General features: G+C 34.2%; 2 protein-coding genes and 2 long non-coding RNA genes across 4 annotated transcripts in view; 1 reads left to right on the plus strand and 3 right to left on the minus strand.

The window, feature by feature from the left end:
* The window catches only part of LOC145553179 (uncharacterized), a 50,797-nt gene that overhangs the window by 21,529 nt on the left and 10,567 nt on the right, over nt 1-18,701 (plus strand). The window lies entirely within an intron of this gene.
* LOC103471485 (uncharacterized) lies at nt 466-2,136 on the minus strand. The gene is made up of 3 exons (XR_534656.3): nt 1,815-2,136; nt 1,519-1,562; nt 466-1,437 (listed from the first exon to the last, which is right to left on the minus strand). It is a non-coding gene; the product is annotated as an uncharacterized LOC103471485 (long non-coding RNA).
* On the minus strand, nt 7,337-9,885 carry LOC103471764 (signal-regulatory protein beta-2-like). Its single transcript, XM_008420944.3, has 5 exons — nt 9,562-9,885; nt 8,634-8,993; nt 8,344-8,472; nt 8,214-8,257; nt 7,337-8,099 (listed from the first exon to the last, which is right to left on the minus strand). Exons 1-5 carry the CDS (start codon nt 9,821-9,823, stop codon nt 7,974-7,976), a joined length of 921 nt encoding a protein of 306 aa, XP_008419166.2. The 5' UTR covers nt 9,824-9,885; the 3' UTR covers nt 7,337-7,973.
* Nucleotides 12,462-15,802, minus strand: LOC145553233 (uncharacterized). Its single transcript, XM_081612014.1, has 6 exons — nt 15,760-15,802; nt 15,302-15,634; nt 13,648-14,013; nt 13,433-13,558; nt 13,312-13,364; nt 12,462-13,195 (listed from the first exon to the last, which is right to left on the minus strand). The coding sequence occupies exons 1-6, from the start codon at nt 15,800-15,802 to the stop codon at nt 13,064-13,066; spliced, it is 1,053 nt and encodes a 350-aa protein (XP_081468140.1). The 3' UTR covers nt 12,462-13,063.

Here is an 18,701-nt window from a genome sequence, read left to right on the forward strand (position 1 = left end):
TCACAGCATTTTACTGACTTAATGTTCACAGTTACAAGGCACAAATAGTTTTGCACCAAAACAAACTCTGTATGTGGGTCACTTTCCAAAAAAAACAAAAAACGCTGCAACTGGTGGCTTGTGCATCTGTTTGCAAATGCGAAGAAGGAAATTGTGCAATGTAGTTAGTTTCTTAACAGGAGAGACTTCAAAAGAAAGTGTCTAATTTAGTTCTTAGAAAAAGACTGTTTTTTAGACACTGCTCTGTGAAAGTATAAGTGAGACATCCCATGACCTGTAGGTGAGAATGTGCTGAATAACAGGAAGCCACAATTTAAAAAAATTAACAGAACATCACACAGGTAGATGAGCGTACAACAAAAGTTTTTTAAAATATGGGTTAAAGTTTGTACTTGGAGCTTTTTAAATAAGTAGTTAACATATCTTCTCTTTTTGTGGAGACATAATAACACAAACTATATTATGGATTGTATGTGTTACATGTTAAACAATTCACTCCAAGTTTGATTGATCTTGGTATTTTAGATTTGAACTAAAAAACAAGGAGATGTAGCCTTATCAGACAGCCACTTAAGACTCATTTTGAAACTTTTTATTTTTTTACCATTGCTAATACATTGCTGTGACGGTAAAAAGTATCTTACAAGAATCAGGAAGAGATGAATTAACATATTTATTCAAATCTTCCAAAGCAAGAACAAAAAAAAAAAAAAGAAAAATCAAAGAAGTCTGTAAAGTCTGCACCAGCTAATTGTTCATTGTGGCTGACGTTTACAGATTTTGGTCTGTAGATCTTAAAAAAGACATGAATTTGAACACATCCTATGTAAATAGGGTATTTACATAACAGAACAAAGAATTTAAGCAACAGCTGAAAGAAATTATACTGGTTTTGATGGGCTATTCAGAACAAAGGAATCTCGTAAACATAAGTGTCTCAGTGGGTAAAGTAGTCATTGTACAAGTGAACAGTCGTGGATCTGATTCCAGCATCTCCGTCACGTGTTGATGGGCCCATTGGCAAGGCACTTCATTCCAAGTTCCACAATAGTGGCAAACATATTATAAACATGGTGCAGAACATTACAGCACTTCAAACAATTAAAAATCCTCCAAAATCAACTGTTGATATTATTGGATTTGAGACATCAGCACACATTCAAACATTTTGTCCATGCATTGAAAACATTAAGCTAATCTGAGTGAAAACACAAGCAACCAGAGAAAACATGCATCCAATGTCCTCTTCTTTTAATTAAAATGTTATATTACATGAACACTGCCGTGATGTTTAACTCCAAGGAATTATGTACAAGATTGATCATTGCAAAAGTTATGCTGAACAAAAACGTTTTACTGCTGCAGACTTCATCTTTTGTCTTTTGCCGTTTTCATCACGGTGAAGATGACTGCAGAATACAGCCTCCTGTCTTTTATCTAGAATTAAATAAGAAATTGAAGCAGCTTTGATACAAGTTTATCAGCATGTATGATTTCACAGCAGTGCTAATACTTCACCTGTTCTCTCTTCTGACCAGGGATTTCGTGCAGCTCAACAGCAGCTGGGTTATAGAACAAAAATGAATAAAGGTCCAACATTTTTAAGTAAACAAGTAAACTAATAGTCCATTAAATATTAAGAGGTTTCTCGTCTACATTTAGTTTACAGATCAGTAACCAATACAAAAGTTGAATTCAAGACACTTGTAAGAGAATACCATTGAATACTCATTTACTTTCACTTTAGCATGTAGATGCACACAAGATACATATTGAAGTTGTGTATTGTAAACAGATTAGTACAAACAACAAACCTATTTTATCTTCATTAAACTTCTTTTTGTTACTTCTGCTGAAAATCAAAACGAAGTTCACCAGCACAGAACAAGCCAAAAGTCCTCCGAGCACAATATCAGACAGGAGCACTTCTTGTCCTAAAATAAGAAAATATTACAAATATTTTAACATCTCGGGTAAATTCTAGAAGTTTACTTAAATCTAGAAGAGTGATTTGAGATTTTGATTTAAAAATCTTCACAGATGGTTTTATTAATCTGCATATTGTTGCAATGGGAGCATGTTGTGATTCAGATAAAAGCGAATGATGAAATATTTGTATGTTAAACATTCCTAAGGATTTTACCACTATTTGGTTGTAATTTATTTTTAGTTTTAAAACATTTTATCTGTTACTGTGAATTTATCAGGTACTGTTTGCTCCAAACTCAGTCTATAGCTGAATTATTTAGAATTGCCTTTAAGGATTCATTCTATAGTAAACCTTTGAAAGTATAATGCAGGTTATCCTGGAGCATATGGAAAATAAAGGAAAATTATGAATTAACGTTCTATTACTGTAAATGCAATTTTTTGTTTGTTTACGCTTCATGTAGATATCAGTAGATTAAAGAAAAATGCACCTATAAAATATAAAATGGCACTTGTTTTACCTAAATGCAAATTTGTCTTCACCTTGGTTCCTTTCATAAACAGGATCTCACCACATTTGACCACAACACAGTAATTATTAGTCATTCAAGGTAATGTCTTATTCTAAATTCTTTAAGGATTTATTTAATTGTAAATGTAAGAAAAGGCATTATTAAAGATGTACCTAAAATCTTGCCTGTCTCCACGTTGGTTCCTTCTCCAAACAGGATCTCTCCACAAGTGACCACAGCACAGTAGTAAGTCCCAGTGTCCGATGAGTTTCGTATACAGTAGTTTTGGACAGACGGTATTCACAGCTCCTTCCTGCTTGTTCTCCACACAGTGTTTTTTATCAGCATAGATGAATCCTGGATTAGATTCTGATTCTGCTCTGAACCAGAACACATCGTGTTTATCTGCACACTGGTCCGTGCTTCCGTTTTCCTTTTTCTCTGGGAAAAGTGAACACTGCAGAGTCACACTGGTTCCTAGCAAAATCGACTTCATGTCTGAAGTTTGATTCACACGGTAAGACTTCTTGTTTTGAGAATCTGAGTATAAAAAAGAAAGTTTTATAAAAACAGCAATTAAAAACTTGCATCATTTAGGTATAAATCCAAAATCAGCAAAAACCCTAAAAAATATGTCTTACCATTGACAACCAAATTTGTGCCATTCAAAAATGTCATTTTGTATACCGATCCTCCCTGACATAAATATGTTGCTTCATCCTTTTTGCTGACATTTTTTATGGTGAGAAAATGCGTCTTTGCCACTTGGTCAATTTGAAAACTTGAGTTTGGAAAGTGCTGATCCAGCTTCACTTTGTCAAATTTGCCTACAGAAACTGTTTGGGCCATATGTCCATAATTCATCTTATACCAGAAAAACAACCCATTATCACAACCAGATGTATCACATGTCAGATTCACAGTTTGGCCGAGTTCAGCTTCAATCACAGGAATCACAGGAACCTTTAGGGCTGGAAGCACAACTAAAATAAAGAACAGCAACCATTGTATTAAATGACTGTGCCACTAAAGTGCAGACATGAAACAACACAATTTTACGTATTTCAGTTATTCTTAGATTATACAGGACGTGAACTCACCCATTGTGCTTAGAAAATAAATAGCAGTCAGTCCTCTGAACATTGTGTTTAGTTACCTTTCTCTTGCAACAACCAACATCTTCTGACTCAGATTTAGGTTAACAATCTTTCGCTCAAATCAAGGTGATTGGCTGAAACAGAAAATGCACACACCACAGTTCTGTGCTGCAATGACCCATTTTCACTGACTGAAAAATACCTTTCCACTATTTTTTTTGCGTAGTATTGTCAAGCAAATCATTATTTGTACTAGTATTTTGAGTATATATAGTTATGGACTGGAGTCATTAAGCATTTTTGTACGATAAATTTATATTTTTGTAATTAAAGCAATAATTGAAACATGTATATGCTCGATTCATTAGAAGTAAGAATTTTTTTAGTATACCATATTTATGTTATGGCTGTATAAAAATATTAAGTAAAATATTTTCTCGAAGTATGTAATAGTCAAAAACACATAGAACAATGTTGACATTTATCAAATGACAAACTTTCTAGTTTTTTCTTGACTAGGGCAAATTTTTTATCATCTATGGGGATTATACCCTACAGTATATTAGTTGTACAGAAGTCTGTCAAATTGCAAAACTACCAAACTACAAGTTCTTTTCCTCCCCACATAGTTGGTGCATATTACCAAGCAGTTCTCATGCATACTTGGTGTAATGTTTATGCAGCAATTAATTGAAGATTAAAGAAAAATTATGTAAAATAGTTAAGTATAGTGTCCATGACAAGTTGTCAAAGACAGATATGTATTAAACACATTTAGAACAAAAAAGACAATGTTTTATACATATTTAAATCTGAGTAACATGCAACCTTGAAGAGCATTACAGCCAGACAATGACTTCTGTTTGTACATCTTTAGATTATTTCAACATCTGTTAACCATTATATTGTATCGCCTTTTGAATAAAATATTTCAATCTTGTCGAATTATAATATTGTTCAGGAAAACCCTAGATTCTGTAGCTTATGTGGATGTAACACACACTTCTGATACAGCTAAACGTTTCTGTTCACCAATTAATATCCTGATATTTTAATAATGTCACAATCAATGGATATTCCACCACTTCACAGATCGCCAGACAACCCACAAGGTCCATATAGATAGATGGCTATGTCCTAGTTTAACAAAAAAAAAGTCTAAATACAGTAATGAAGTCTACTGTCCTTATATAATTATTCAAACTAATACTCTGCACAAAGTTTTGAAATGTTGCTCCAAATAAACGTAAAGTGGATTTAGATTATTCAGCAGAAAAGCTTGTGTGACATCTTTTAAAGACCAAAAGCTTTTACAGCAGCAAACTTTTCTTTTTCTGGTGATTTTTCAGCATTATGATCCGTTTTCATCACGGTGAAGACTGCAGCGGTGTACACCCGTCTGTCTCCAAATCCCTAAGTAGAAAAATTACAGCACAACTTATAAGGTCAAGAAGGGAACTTGTTTGTACTTTGCAAAATGTGTCCAAACATTTGATGAAAAGCAGTGTCAACATTTCACCTGTTGGCTGTTCTGAGGTTTTTGCAGCTTAGCAGGAGCTGGACAGCAAAAGAAGCAAAAATAATTATAATCCAGAAGCAACACTTTCCTTCTAGAGATGTACAGAGTAATTATCTTCTATTACCTTGACAATGTTCACATTTGCTTTTGTTCGGGGAGCAGATGAGGACAAGTAGGGCTATTAAGCATATGGCTAAAACGGTAGACAGGACAAAAGTGACAGTGATGGCCTCCGACGGCCACAGACCTGATTCTGTAGCATTATTGTAGAAACGGCAAGAAAGAGAATAATAATCATCACACTCATCTTGCATCCAAATTGGCTAAAAGTAAACAAGTGATTTACATTAAATAAGTGATGTAGATTTCTTGTTCTCACACAAACTCAAATGATTCAGTGAAAATATATCAAATTGCACATTTACCTTGAATATTCAAGTTGGCTCCATTTCCAAATAATATTTCTCCACATGTGGCGACAGCACAGTAGTAAGTCCCAACATCAGAGGAGCTGGCTTTCATTGAGAAGTTATAAATGCATCTCTTCTGAATGCCGGCTCTCTTTTCACAAGTTCTTGAACTTTTTCCATCAGTGTAGATGAGATCCGGGTAAGGTTTGTCAGATCCAGCTCTAATCCAGAACATACTGGGTTCCTCTGAACATGGCTTTTGGTCGGAGTCAGAGAGGAAGGAGCACTGCAGAGACACTGAGTCTGCTGGATTAGCAGAGTGTGAAACTGCAGGCTGCTGAACAACTTTGTAGTTTGATGTTCTCCTTGTTTCTATGTTCAAAAGAATTAAATGTGTTTTTACTTCCATGTTTTTGGGTTTAAATCTAATTTACTTAATTATTTTTAACTAATAATGTATTAAGGTTGCAATGAAATATAGAAATAATAGTTTCTTCTTAGTCCAAAATAAACTGACATTTAATTTTACATGTATGTATATTGCAATCAACATTTGATCAAATTATGCCTTCATTTATATGCATATGTATATTTATTTAACACCATGGGAGAAAATGTTTTACTATCTTTTGTGTCCTCAGAGAGAGAAAACATTTGAGTACTTCAACTCATCTCAGTCACATGCCTTAACTTCACATTGAAAAATACACAAAGATCATTTCATTTTTAAAAATTGTAATTTTTTTGCATTCATTACCTTTTAATGACAAATAAGCTCCACTCCACATAGTTTGGAGCCAGTTAAGGTAAGCACAGTGATACATTCCTTCATCTTCTGTTGAGGCCTTCAAGATTGTCAAGTTGCTAATTTTGTCGTCATACGTTGTGTTGAACCTCGAGGCAGAAAATCCTGGTCCATACGTGGGGTTTGTGTTTTTACGCAGCATTGAAACTAATTTCAGAGTATCTCCTGCACTCTGCTTGTACCAGTAAAGCCAACTGACGCTCTGAAGCGCCTCGCTTAAAACACATGTCACCGTCACAGGTTGACCCAGTTGAACTCTTATCACTGGAACCAAGGCATCTGTATTAGATTACAAATGGACAACAAGAGTTGGTTTAATAAAAATAAATAAATAAAAACATGATGTACACAGTTTAATGAGAGGATTTTACTTCAAAAAGCGATACTTACAGCCTTGATGAAGCAGAATTAGTGGGACCCATAACAGAATCATGTTGCCAAGGCCTACTTAAGAAACCTCACGCTGTAGCAACAGGAGGAGATGCGGTTTTGTAGATGTAGATTAAATCTGATTGGCTATTTCAAAATATACATTGAAAGAGGACGTCCTGCCACAACGATCTACCTTTCAGTGAGACGCATATGTTTTTAAAATGGTCTCGTTAAGTTGACATGTTGGCTCTAATACTATAAAATCATACAAAAATTGAGGGGCAGATGTTATTCCGGGTTGATAGAATCATCTTGAGGTTGCTTTATATGCTGGTGAACACATAAATCACATAAAATACAAATAAAGCAATACAAAATTTTGAGTTTAGCATAACAAAAATGTGGAAAAGTTAAAATCAAGATGAATTCTTTTTAATCTTAAATCTTTTAGTTTCATAGAAGGTAAAGATTTGTTCCTGACGTCTCTGGAAACAACCATTTTATTGTGCTCTGCCTGAAAAGAAAAATACAGTTGTACATATATTATATTGCAGAAGACATATTTTACTGTCTTTTGCAAAAAGTAGCTTTATACTAAAATGCATACAGACATATCTTGATTTTTTTTTATAATACTATTTAACCATCATCGTTAAATTATAATTAGATGAGGCTGAAGATGGTTAATACAAATAAACATTAAATCAGCTAAATGTAATGAAAATGTAATTTTAATAAAGCATTTGGGAGATTGGCAGGATTATCAGAGAACATCTGAAAGCGAACAGGAGTGCAATGATATCAAAGACAATAAATGATGTGACAATAATCTAAAGAAAGCTTATGAGAACATCAAACAATAAGAAATTGGTATTGAGAAATAAGAAACATCTAACATGTTGGGAAAAAAAATAAAATTGCTGATTTGGATGCAGGAACCGACTTGTTTCAGCAGAACAAGGTCAGTGAGCATATTAATTTGAAAACCAAAACCAGAAGATAACAAAACAGAAATCAAATTAACAAACACAATATCCACAATGTGACAACATACCATTGTTTGTAAAAATGTCTTTACTCAAATCCATAAAACACAAACGATCCGGAAGCACTATTTTGTTATTACCGCATCTATTTCCACATTATTTATGTGTCCACAACAATAGCTTGATTTTAGCAATGTCTATGTTAACAGAAAAAAAAGCCTAAATTAAGTAAAACAATTAACAGTTTAATCAAAGGGATCCAATAAAATAAATCTGGGATTTAAAACATAGTTCATAACAAAATGAACTGGGTCAATCAACACAAAGGTCAAAGGGTATCTTTTTAAAATCCGTAGGCTTTTACTGCAGCAAACATCATCTGTGTTTCTGCTGTTTTCTTTGTTGCCATGTTGTCAGATTTCACCAGGGTGAAAACAGCTGCAGAATACATCCTTCTGTTTTTCCTTCCCTAAGAAGATCAAATAAACAAAATTTAAAGAGAAGGCAAATAAAAATTCTGAAAACTGATTTGCTACTTTAAAATGTGTCAAAACATCTGAAAAGAAAAGGCCTAATATTTTACCTGTTGCCTTTTCTGGCCACAGTTTTGGTCCAGAATAACAGCTTCTACACAATTAAATAAAAATGTAAAAAAAAAAGATTAAATAAAGAGGTAATTTATTGAGAAGTACAAGAAAATTATTGTGAATTACCTTGACAATGTCCACACTTGTTTCTTTTGATGGAGCATAACAGGACGGCTATACCAATCAGACTTATGGCTAAGGCAGCAGACAGGAAGAAAATAACTATAATGGCCTTCTTGGATCCCAGACTCAATCCTGGAAGATGAGAAAACAAAAAGATCATACTTACAAAAAACTCCAATTACACTTTACAATTACAGCTAATGTGAAAATGCAATAGTTGAAACTACATGTTTAGTTTATCAAACACTTAAATTATTTTATTATTTCATTATTAATTAATTTATATATTATACCTTTAGTTTCCAGATTACTTCCATTTCCAAATATTATCTGTCCACAAGTGGCCACAGCGCAGTAGTAAGTCCCAGCATCAGAGGAGCTGATATTCTTAGAGAAGTTATAAAAACATCTCTTCTGAGAGTCGGATATCTTGTCACAGTTTTCAGACTTTTTTCCATCGGTGTAAATCATGTCAGGAAAAGACTTTTCTGATCTGGATCTGAACCAGAACACACTGGGTTCTCCTGAACAGGTTGTGTTCTCAGAGTCAGAGAGAACCGAACACTGCAGAGTCTCTGAGCCTGTTGGACGGGCGGGACCTGAGACCGTTGGCTGCTGAACAACAGTGTAGTTTGATGTCCTCTTAGACATTCCTGTGAAATAATCATATTATTTGTCAGTGAACTATTAAAACACCGTTCTAGAGTAATACTAGAAATTCTTTGGGGAATAAAATTAGCAAGTACTTTAATCTTGACGGTAGATGGATTTAAAACATCAGTTATGAAAAAAATACAACATAGTCAAATATTGAGACAATATTTGACTATCAAATATGAGACACCTATTTCCCAAATGTGTTTTCTATAGACAGATGTGTGGTACAAAAAGGTCAGGTTAAACATTTTCACTAGTTTAAGTTCTACAATTCAAAGAAATCAATTAATTTTGACTTTCAGTCTGCATTTAATGTAAAATTGAAAAAATTTATGTTTATATTAAAAGCACAAAAACATTATAATTAATCATTTTACGCTTGTATCAAACAAATTACCTACTAAAGACTTGATTCACTGAGTCATACCTTTTTTTTTTATTATTGAAGATATATTTTTCAGTAACATAATCACGTCTAGTTGGATTTCAGATGATATAACCCTCTGGTCAATTTGTGAGTTAAAAAATATTAAAAATAAAGGAAGATAAAAATGACTGATTTACCTTTTACTGATATGTAAGTCCCACTCCATATATATTTAAGTCTGTCCATTTGAGCGCAGTGATACATCCCCTCATCTTCATTAACTGCTCTGAAAATTGTAAGGCTGCTGTGGTGCTCATTTGATGTTACAATGAATTTTGAAGCAGAGATTTCTGGTCCATAATTGGGGCTTATACTTGTCTGCAGCATCGCAATTAAAGTCAGAATATCTCCAGCACTCTGCTTGTACCAGTAAAGCCACGTGTTGCTCTGATATTTCATGGCAAAATCACAAGTCAAAGTCACAGACTGACCCAGTTCGACTGTGACCACTGGAACCAGAGTATCTATATTGGGGAAAGAACACGTAAAACAAAAAATGACAGCATTAAAAAAAGCAATGTTAGACTGAACAGAACCAAAATACGTATTTAAGACACTTAAATTAGAAAATATTCTCTCTCAAATCATGTAAAGAATACCTACGTCCTTCATGAAAAAGCAACAACGTGAGCCACAACAGAGTCATGGTGACTGTGTTCGTTCAGACAGTAGACCCTTCAGTAAAACACAAAGGTGTGGCGATCTTGTCAAATGTGTCTGATTGGCTACTGTAGAATACACCATCAAAGAGCATTTCCTGTCACAATGAGCTTCTCTTTTTTTTCAACCATTATTTGATCACCTAAATACCCAGCGATTTTTTTTTTCTTTCTGATCTGTTGCTTGTTATTTCGTCAACACTAAATATACTGAGGGTGGCAGGGTGGTCAGACTGTCATTAGAGCAAATCAGATTTGTCAGAAACATTTTGACACCGTTTTTACAAAAAGGTGTCACAATCTAGACTGTGAAATGCACCTGAATGGTTTTTGTAAAGTAAGCAACAAAAGGCTAGTTCCTGCTGCAAACCTCTGTGAGAAGTATATTCTCTTTTTCTCTTAAATGTTCTTTAATTACGGTTTCCAAAATGGTATTGTATAAACATCAGTATTTTTTGTTTATCAAAACAGAAATGTAGATCACAGACACGGTGCTGAGTATAAGACTGTGTCCATCCAGTAACTTTTCTTACAGCGCCATCAGTGGGTCAAAGGTTTTCGTCATTGAGTTTCAACAATCACTGCATATATACAGTATGTACAATTATTACAGAATCATGATTAGAATAGGGATTCTGTAATAATTGCCAAGTTTAATCAAATAGGATGTGATGAAAAAATAGACAGTTTCTTTCAGAACAGTCTGATGGCAAATAGTTTGAATTTTTACTGGCAGTAAACAACATATGAACGCTACTCTTGAAATATAGATGCCGGAGTAAATATGTGGTTGTAAAAGTGTGCTATTTTTTGTTTAATTTCCACATGAAATTAATGGTCTAAATGGCTAAATGGCTAAATGAGCGAGGCTGGACAAAATAACATTGTTAAAGTGTTTTAGTGTCGATTATGACAAAAATAGATATACAGTTGACTGACCTTAAAACATGACTTACTGTACATGTTAGTTTTTTTTTTACAACTACACAGTATGTATTTTGAAATGTTGCCCTTACAGTACACTATTTGTATTCTTTATTCTGTTTTTATATATTGCTTATTTCTATCTTTGTCTGCACCGACTTGCTTTGCTTCACTGTTGCTGCTGTTGTACTGAAAAATCCCCCATCATGGGACAATGAAGGACATTTCTGTTTCTTTCTATTCTTTGGAGTACCCTGTGGAAATCTTCAGAAGATATCAGTGTACCCTTCAGTTTGAAACCAATATCTTATTTTTCTATCATTCTATCAAAAGCTTAGGTTTGCTCTTGGTCATTCATTTCATAATAAGTTTCATTTAAAAGAAAACAACTGGATAAAATTAGATTAAACAAATTTGAATAATGCTTGAGTCATTTTTTTAATAACTCCAGTAAGTGAAACACATGCAGCTGTTATAAAGTATTAATCTCTGTCAATTATAATAATTTTCCACTTGCATCTAGTGAGAGCATAACATTCAGGACAAAATAACTGCATATAGCTTGGGATTTTCTCTTAATATGAGAAACAAACTTCATCAGAATGAATATTACAATTCTGTTCTTGATGAAAGAAAATTGATTTTACATAAATCCTCCATGTAGGGACTGCTCTGACCTCAAATTGGGGATGTTCAGCGTGTTGGATTGTCTTGCATGTGGGGCGTTCCCCAAGTACAAACAAGAATGGATTCAATGTCCCGTGAAACCAATGAGAAAGTAACAGAGACATAGATGGCAACCTAAAATACAGAAGATAAATTAACTGCCATGATGCACCAGAAAGTGGACATTGTTTTCCTCTGCTGAGAATATTCCCCAAATTATCATCATTCTTCTCTCTCAACACTCATGTTTATTTACTCTGTTCAAGTGAGGAATACTGTCTTTGTGTAGCTCTATACAACACACTATACAACTTGATATATCTGGGTGTTTTAACGTGTTTAAATGACATGTTCTAGACACAAGAGTTATTACAGATGTCCAATTTAATGCTATTAAGATTAAGTCACTGACTAGTTTTCATTCAAACTAGAAATTAAAATTCATCCAGATATTTATGTTTTCAGCTTGTAGTCTGACTGGATCAGCATTTCTGATCGGTAACATCAGTACTGATGTATTACTCCTCCATTATCTGATATATGAGGTCTCTCTCTCTTGCCATGTTAGTCTGTGTAGCGTAAACTACTCCAGTAAGTAATGAACTGTTTGTGTGCTGAACCTTTTACCAGGGATCCGATCTGTAAAATGATAAAACGTTGAACTTCATATGTAGTTTTTTTTATAATCTTTTTCTACTAGTATCTGCTCTGCGCAGCTCAACTGAGCTCAACACAGTTCAGGAGGTTTTCCATTGTCTTTGAGTAACAGCTCGAGTGGGTGGGGTTGATGGTGGATGACCCTGGAGTCTGAAAAGTCGTGCAACTTTGAGCGTGAGAGTTGCTCCTGAGACAAAGCTAGTGATTCAACCCCTCACCGATCAATGACCGAAGGTCTTCCAAAATCTTTATTTTTAGCCAGAAGTGGGACACTTTGAGCCACAGTGAAGAAGAGTTGGATAAACATGGGGATGAGACAATGTTGCCATTACAAGTGGAAAATCCTTGTAACCGAAAAAAGCCCATCACTAGCAATTAGTTTTATTTGGTATCTAGTAAAATGTGTTCATCAAAACAATGTGTACTACTTCATCAAAATATTTATTCATAAATTTTATATTTTTAAGCACATTTTTTAATTGAAGAGAAACATGAAAAGCTGCTTTATTTCAGACACATAAAGAACCTCATTTAGATGATTTTTTTTCAATACATAAGAATTTGAGGTCATTTCATTAAAACTGATGAAATCTTAGTACGACACTAAACCCTGAAAAAATATTTACAAAAACTATTTTTACAAATTGTCTCACTCCTCGCAGTCACAATAAATCTGAAAATACTGAACTGTCTTTTATCACAAAGTCAGTATCTCATATAAACCTGGAGTCAATCATCTCGACATCTGTCCTTTAACTTGTGAATATAAACTTTCTTCAGTCTTCAGTTCTCTTTTCTTCGTTCCTCTTGGCTCTTTCCTTTCAGAGAAATGTAAGGCAGCATAATTCAGATCCAGATCCAGAGTCTGTGGAAAAAAATATAAAAATACATCTATTTCAATTCATTTTGTTACAACTAGCTGTGTTGTTCATTATTACACTAAGTCAACTGTAATAATAATTATAGTTTAATATTATTTACCTCATTTCTTGGTTGGCTTAAGTCATTGTGTCTTGGTTGAGAAGAGGAACTCTCTGTAAATAAGACATGGTAATTAATGTGACTGTGGTTTTAAAACAATAGCTTAGTAAATTACACTTACCCTTAAACTGAGCACAGGCTGATCTTTGAATTCGGTAACAAATAAAAATAATATTCAAGGTCACAGAAATGGCCAAGCAGATTAATATAATCACCAATATAATCCTTATTGTACTTGGTTTTTTATCTGGAAAACAAAGGCAGATAAGAATATCATTGATCCAGAAAAGCAGGATTTTTTTTATGGTAACACAAATAGCACAATACACACAATACCTTGATTGCTCTTTACAAGGTTTGTTCCATTTCCAAATAATATCTGTCCACATGCAGCCACAGCACAGTAATAAATGGCACCTTCAGATGATTTCACAACTTTAGTGAAATTATAACTACATTTCTTCTCATTGTTTGACGTCTTTTCACAGTTTTCAGGTATTTTTCCCTCAGCGATGATGAAATCTGGATAGGATTTGTCTGATATGGCTCTGAACCAGAACATACTGGGTTCTCCTGAGCAGGTTGCATTTACAGAGTCGGAGAGAACCGAACACTGCAGAGTCTCTGAGTCTGTGTCACTGGTGGGATCAGAAACTGTTGGCTCCTGAACAACAGTGAAGCTCGAAATCCTCTGAGCGTTTTCTGTGAAGACAATAAGGAACAAGAGATTTAACAAAGTCAAAATACTAATACTAAAAATTTGTTTTTTTACCATTGTCTATTAATAACTCAGAATTTTTTTTTTAAATAACTCGGCCCTTTTTTTTAATAGATGGATTTAACAATTTTAAAATGTAGACCAAAGTCTCTATTGTATCTAAGCCCAAACGTCTTGTTCGTCCCTTTTCAGATTTATATTCAGTTTTCTTTTGTATTTTATAAAAAAGTAGCATGTTGGAAATGATTTATGCCTTTATTAATATGTAAATAAAAATCTTTATATCCATTGCAGATAACCATTGTTTTGTTTCTCACCAGCTTTTTGCATGTTTCCACTGGTATTTGGAGATTAGCTCTAAATCTTTGAGGCTGAAAGGTTCCTTATAATCCCTCTAATCTTTAGCTACACAAATTCTTCATTTGATTTCAGCCAGGACTGCTGCTGGTCCACTCCAAACTGTCAATATTACTTATAAAAATAATAAATATATTAGTCAAGTTAAAGTATTACTTTAAACCTAAATATCCCATGGGTATGAACAACGATGGTGTTAACTCTGTGGGGTTTGTGATAGGAGACAATTTTGTTTTCAGTCAATATTTTTTATGAATTTTATGGTTACATTGTTTGAAAATAAAGACAGAATTTTATTTTTTTTCACAAACTATTTGTAGCTGTCGGTGTCGTTTCAAAACTGTCTTTTTGTGTCAGAAAATCAACAGAGGAAATTGTCAACAAATAAAATTATGTTTTCCATCATCAGAAGTTTGTAGTCTTATATTTAAGGTATTTTTGATGAAATATTTAACTTTTAAAATATTTAAATATCCTGCTAACATATTATAGTTAGACTGCATAACTGATTATCAACAAAAGTCGCAACTGACTGCAAATTATGTCCTTTTTTTAATGAAAATAAATTTTCATTGAAATATATGTTTTCCAGATTGCATAAGAAAACTCACTGTTGTAGAATATCAGATTTATTTTTTATTATTGTTTTGATTAACTGAGAGAACACATTCTGTTACAAAATAAATTGAAACTGAAATTTTTTGGACAATGTATTTATCAATTGTGTTTGAGCGAGAGTAATAACTTAAGCAATTTTACAAACAGGAGTTTGTTTTACCATTTTCATTCTCTAAATTGTGAAGGACAAACTAGACAAAATATTAAAAGGAGGTTCAGATATTTTAGTTCCAAATAATATTTCCCCAATGTTACTGAATGCCAGTTTTTGGTATGAAAAACACCAAGCATATTTACCTTTTAATGCCAAATAGGTCCCAGTCCAAGTAGATTCAGTCCAGTCCATATAAGCACAATGGTACATTCCCTCATCTTGTTCTAATGTTGACGAAATTATCAATTCACTCAAGTTCTCAATATATGTTATTTGGAATCTTGATTTTGAGAATCCCGGACCGTAGGTGGGCATTGTACTTGTACTCTTACGCAGCATTGCAATTAATATCAGAGTATTTCCTGCACTTTGCTTATACCAGTGAATCCATGTCACAGTTTCAAACTTCTCAGTCAATACGCATGTCAAAGTCACCGGTTCCCCACGATGGACTGTGACCACAGGAACTGAAGTATCTGCAGTAGATAAAAGAAACGTTAAATGATAAAGATCAGTTTTAAAGAAACTGCTTACCAGATCAGAGAAAAAAATAAAACAAAAATCTCCAATAAGACAAGCTTCTGTTTTTAAATGTACTTACATCCTTGGTGAAGAAGGAGCAGTACAAGCCATAGCAGAGTCATGTTGCTACTGTCTTCATAAGGACACATAAAGCTTAAGAAACTGAGGGAGGTGTGGTCGTTCAGACTGTCAAATGCATCTGATTGGCTATGAAAGAATATACAATCAAAGGGGGCTTGGTGCCACAATGAAGCTCATTTCAGAGTGCAATAATTTCTACTAACTGGCATTTCTTAGGTGATTTGAAGCAAATGGACAAGTTAACACCTTTTTGTATCTGTAATTAGTTGTTGAATGAGACATTGCACAAGTTTAGCGAACCTGTGCAAGGCCAGAAGTTGGATTCTCTTTTGCTTTTTATAATCAGATGGTTTTCACCCAATGCCATTACCTGGTCAGATTTTTGTCTTTATTCTAGGCTGTTAACATTTTCCAGATTTTCTCATTTAAAATCCCTGTTAATTATGACAGAGTCCATGTAAATTCTGATATTTCTGAAGTGCTGAGTCTTTCAGTATCATGCTGTTAAACAATCTGAAGCAGACTCCATAAAAATGTTGATTTTATGAATAGTCTTACTTTAGGATTTGTGATTGGCAATAGTTCTGAGGTAATAGCAAGTTATATAGGTACAAGCAAAAAAAAAAAATCAAAATGGAAATACCTGAATAAAACAATTAAATACTATAAATGACAGCATGAGGATTTTACAGGGACTTCCAATTTTATATTGGGATTTATTGTCATAGATAAACATAAAAAGCATATTTTGTAAAATGGAGGGAAAAGAAAGGAAAATATAATTTTTACTAACCCTTATGGTGAGCATTTATGCCAGCTAGAGTTCAGGATCATCTTTCACATGTGAAATAATAAAGATCAGTTTTGCATGTCTTTTGGGGAATCTCTCACTGCCAACTTTGCAAATACGAAAATGGAAACTTGGCTCATTGTATTTAGAAATTGCTGAATCTCAGTCATATAGAAAGGAGACCATACAGTATGTGAATACAAATATTTCGTTCTAGTCATAGATTTTTGATTTTGAACTTATATAGCGTTTTTCCAGTCATTTTGACCACTCAAAGTGCTTTACACTGCAGTCACATTCACCCATTTGCACTCATAAATGCTCGCACATTTATACACCAGTAGGCAATTTGGGGTTAAGTGCCTTGCCCAGAGGCATATTGACATGTGGAAGCTGGAATCAAACAACCTACAACCTACTGATCGAAAGACGACTACTCTACCCACACAGCCACACTTGCCCCACTTCTAACTTATGAAGTGATCGAAATTATTTCATTGTACACTGTACTGCCGAAAATTATTTGTGCCTTTGGACACTTCCCATTCTTAATTCAAAGGGCTTAAAATGATATGAGATATTTTGATAGGTCAAGACACTGAAGTTGGATAAGAAAGACTATTAGTGCTCTAATTAGTCCCACAGGGCTGGTCCAGCTCGTCTACATTACATTCACAAATTTGTATCTTCATGAACTGTGCTTTGTGCACTAGTGCACCGTTACTTTGGAGCAGGAAGAAGTTATTTCCAAATTGTTCTCAAACTGTTGGGAGCATAAAATTGTCTCTTGCAGGTAGTTTCCTTGTAATGAAGCTAATGTATAAAACCTTGTTCCTGAAATACAACCCCATGCTATAGTCTAAACTTAAACTTATCGTTTGGGTTAACAGACAAAGAGGCATGCTTTATTCCTGCAGAGAACATGACAGAAACTGAGCTAATGAGTGGTAGGCCACATAAAATCACAGAGATGAATCACCAAATGCTAAGGAGAGAATTCATAAATGTCAGCAACTTTCTGAAGAGTAACTAGTTGATGTTTGACGCTATGAAGCTTACCAGAAATTGCCTATGCTATAAGCAACCATCCCTCACTGAGAATCAGTGAGTCGAATGAGGCAGCTATTAAATCTAATTCAGTTTTTGGACGAATGGCTAACATGGACTGAAAGGTTTTGCTGACTTCCTGTGCTGACATTCCCATAAATACAGGCAGATTACAATTCAAACACAGCTCAGAAAATTGATGCCACTGTTCACAACTTCTCCTTCTGTTCACTGATTGGGCTGGTTGAAATTATTTAGAGGACTTCAGTTCAGTGGGACAATGTCCATTTCAGAGCACTAAAGGGAAATGAGCATCAAGCAGAATTGTGTAGAAAAGCAATGGCCAGGGTAGGTGAGGAGCAATAAACAGACAGAAAGTTTAATCAAGAGTTTTAGTTTTTGGTTGGGCACTTTCTCACAACAGACTGACTCAGGAGATCCTCAAAATGCTTCCACCACCATCTGAGAATATCCTCAGCTGGAGTTGTGATTAAATGGCCTCAACTTTTTGAGTTACATGAGAATAATTTTTCTGGAGGTGAGATTTAAAAATCACCCAACCAGGTTCATTCCTCAAATGTAGAGTTCACTTATCCCTTGTTATCCTAAGCTACTTTCATAACGATGAGATTCAGTTCAATCTTTAGACTAATTAAATTAGTCAAACAAGAATACACTCATGTAAATACACGTCACCTCCAGAAATACCTCAGTTTTCTACTTTTCCCATTTTTTGGATTACACATTTTCAAAAAACAGTGCAGAGGCTCTCACTTATATTTTTGATATAGCAACGCTATTGTAAATATTTGTGCACTTAAAGCACAAAGGCTTTAAATGTTAAGTAACGTATGTTACCTAGTGTTACCTAGGTAGCATAATTTACCTATAGGTAGGATAAATGTAAGAAACATGTTAAATATAGATAACCTATATAGTTTTCTTGTTAATGAGCATCAACAAAAAAGCTATCTTTAGTAAAGGTTAGGACTTCTCCCCCAATGACTCTTGGTGACTTAGGTCCATTTGGCAAATCTCTGGACTACACTATTGTTCACCCTCCATGACAGCACATACCCAGTACATTACTGCATCAGGAGCCA

The sequence above is a fragment of the Poecilia reticulata genome, chromosome 10, assembly GCF_904066995.2.
Source record: "Poecilia reticulata chromosome 10, P_reticulata-male-v2, whole genome shotgun sequence".
Classification (NCBI taxonomy): domain Eukaryota; kingdom Metazoa; phylum Chordata; class Actinopteri; order Cyprinodontiformes; family Poeciliidae; genus Poecilia; species Poecilia reticulata.

Bases quoted from the DNA above. Each gene is read 5' to 3' on its own strand.
- LOC103471764 (XM_008420944.3), bottom strand. From the start codon at position 9,823: ATGAAATATCAGAGCAACACGTGGCTTTACTGGTACAAGCAGAGTGCT. The intron at 8,994-9,561 runs GTAAATCAGTCA...ATTATTTCACAG, and splicing joins GACTTACATATCAGTAAAAG to GAATGTCTAAGAGGACATCA. The intron at 8,100-8,213 runs GTAAAATATTAG...TGATCTTCTTAG, and splicing joins GTGGCCAGAAAAGGCAACAG to GGAAGGAAAAACAGAAGGAT.
- LOC145553233 (XM_081612014.1), bottom strand. From the start codon at position 15,802: ATGACTCTGCTATGGCTTGTACTGCTCCTTCTTCACCAAGGAT. The intron at 13,365-13,432 runs GTAAGTGTAATT...TCTTATTTACAG, and splicing joins AGCCTGTGCTCAGTTTAAGG to AGAGTTCCTCTTCTCAACCA. The intron at 13,196-13,311 runs GTAAATAATATT...TTTTTTCCACAG, and splicing joins TAAGCCAACCAAGAAATGAG to ACTCTGGATCTGGATCTGAA.